The 1,571-nt window shown below is 46.8% G+C and overlaps 1 protein-coding gene across 1 annotated transcript; it reads right to left on the bottom strand.

Moving 5' to 3' along the window:
- On the bottom strand, positions 1–1,095 carry LOC306943035 (E3 ubiquitin-protein ligase TRIM35-like; the record flags this gene model as incomplete). The annotated part of the gene is made up of 1 exon (XM_079529240.1): positions 1–1,095. One exon carries the CDS (start codon positions 1,093–1,095, stop codon positions 1–3), a length of 1,095 nt encoding a protein of 364 aa, XP_079385366.1.
- Positions 1,096–1,571: the final 476 nt, after the last annotated feature.

Raw genomic sequence — 1,571 nt, 5'->3', positions numbered from 1 at the left:
TTAAGAACCAAATGTGTGGTCATCATCGTTAATTACACTGATCTTACTCGGTAACATCTTCAGAGGGAGCGTGTCGCCGTTGTAAATGAATGGAACGAGAGGGTCAGTGAAAGTGTGTGTGAAGGTGTGTATGTGCGTGTTGGTGTCGGGATCAGAGAAGAGCAGCTTTCCTCTGTGCCAGTCCAGTTGGACTCTGATCCTTCCGGGTTTCTGCTTCTCTGAAAGATCAATGATTGACCCCGCTTGCGATGCCGTGTATTCACCGTCGGATAACATGATTGTCCAGAATTTCCCCCGTCTCACTCCCTTCCTCTGGAAGGATTCTGACACGCCTACTGACCAGCGTCTATTTCCTCCAACCTCAACATCCCAGCTGTGAGTTCCCGAGCTAAAGCCCTCGGAGCCCAGGACGTTACCATGGTAATCAAACCTCTCTGGGTTGTCAGGGAGCTGCTGTTCGTCTCCACATCTCACGCTGGTCAGATCGTCAGACAGGATGAGTTCTGGATAGGCAGTGTTGGGGTCCAGGATCACAGGCGTGTAGGAGACAATGTCCTTCATCTTGTCCCACACTCTGTAGGTCAGGTTTCCCAGGTGCTTGGCCCTATCTATCAACGCTACCGAGATCAGCTGTGGGTCTTGCAGTGTGAGCTGGACTCTTTCCACGGTGGCCTTGTAGTTGTGCAGGAATGAGATGTGTTCGGCACTCAGCTCCTTCTCTATGACTCTGATTGTGTTCGAAAGTGATGATATCTCTCTGTTCATACCCTCAATCTTCTCCTTCATCACCTGACTCTTTTGCTCCTCTTCATCCCTCAGTGCAGTGATTCTAGCCTTCTCTTCCTCCTGTAGAAACTGATGAAGCTTATTAAACTGTTCTTTAATCTGTCTCTCTGTGTTCTGGGTCTGGATCTTAATGTGTTCTGCTGCTTGGTGACAGTTTGTTTTGACCTTATTGAAAACCTCCAGTGTCACATGTAAGAGGTTTAGTGATTTCTGGACTTCCTCCTTATTGGGATCCAATTCCCGACGTTTCTCCGTAATGAAGGTCTCACACAGGTTCCTCAGAGCCAGGTTACAAGGTGGATTATCCATTGAAGATATTTTCTTACAAACTGGACATTCTTTTATCTCCTTATGTGTCCACCATTCCAGAAGACAGGCCCTACAGAAGCTGTGGCTACATGCCACAATAACAGGATTTTTAAATACGTCACGACACACAGGGCAGGAAAAGTCCACTTCTGAAAAGGAAGGCTGGGAAGCCATTCTTTAAGTGAAGCTACAGACAACTCTGTCCAAGACAGGAAAAAAAGCCAGTAGGTTGTGGCAACTCTCCCTCTAGAATGTTCCCTGAAGTTTACTTTCCCTTTAAGTCCTGGTTCTACAGGAGGTCAGTCGTATTAACACGCTCTCCTCTAGAATGTTCCTCACTTTCAATCCTTGTTGTTTTTCACGTCCAACTCAACTTAGAGCCAAGAGCAGGTTCAAGTTGTCTGGGTCAATAGTTCCTTCTGTTGCTGTGGAAAGACTATCTGCTGCATTCTAAACATTGAATGGGGTCAAATAGT

The sequence above is a fragment of the Electrona antarctica genome (assembly GCF_951216825.1).
Source record: "Electrona antarctica genome assembly, chromosome: 19".
Taxonomy (NCBI): Eukaryota; Metazoa; Chordata; class Actinopteri; order Myctophiformes; family Myctophidae; genus Electrona; species Electrona antarctica.
Note: the sequence above shows the minus strand (reverse complement) of the source record. Positions and strands in the feature narration are given on the sequence as shown.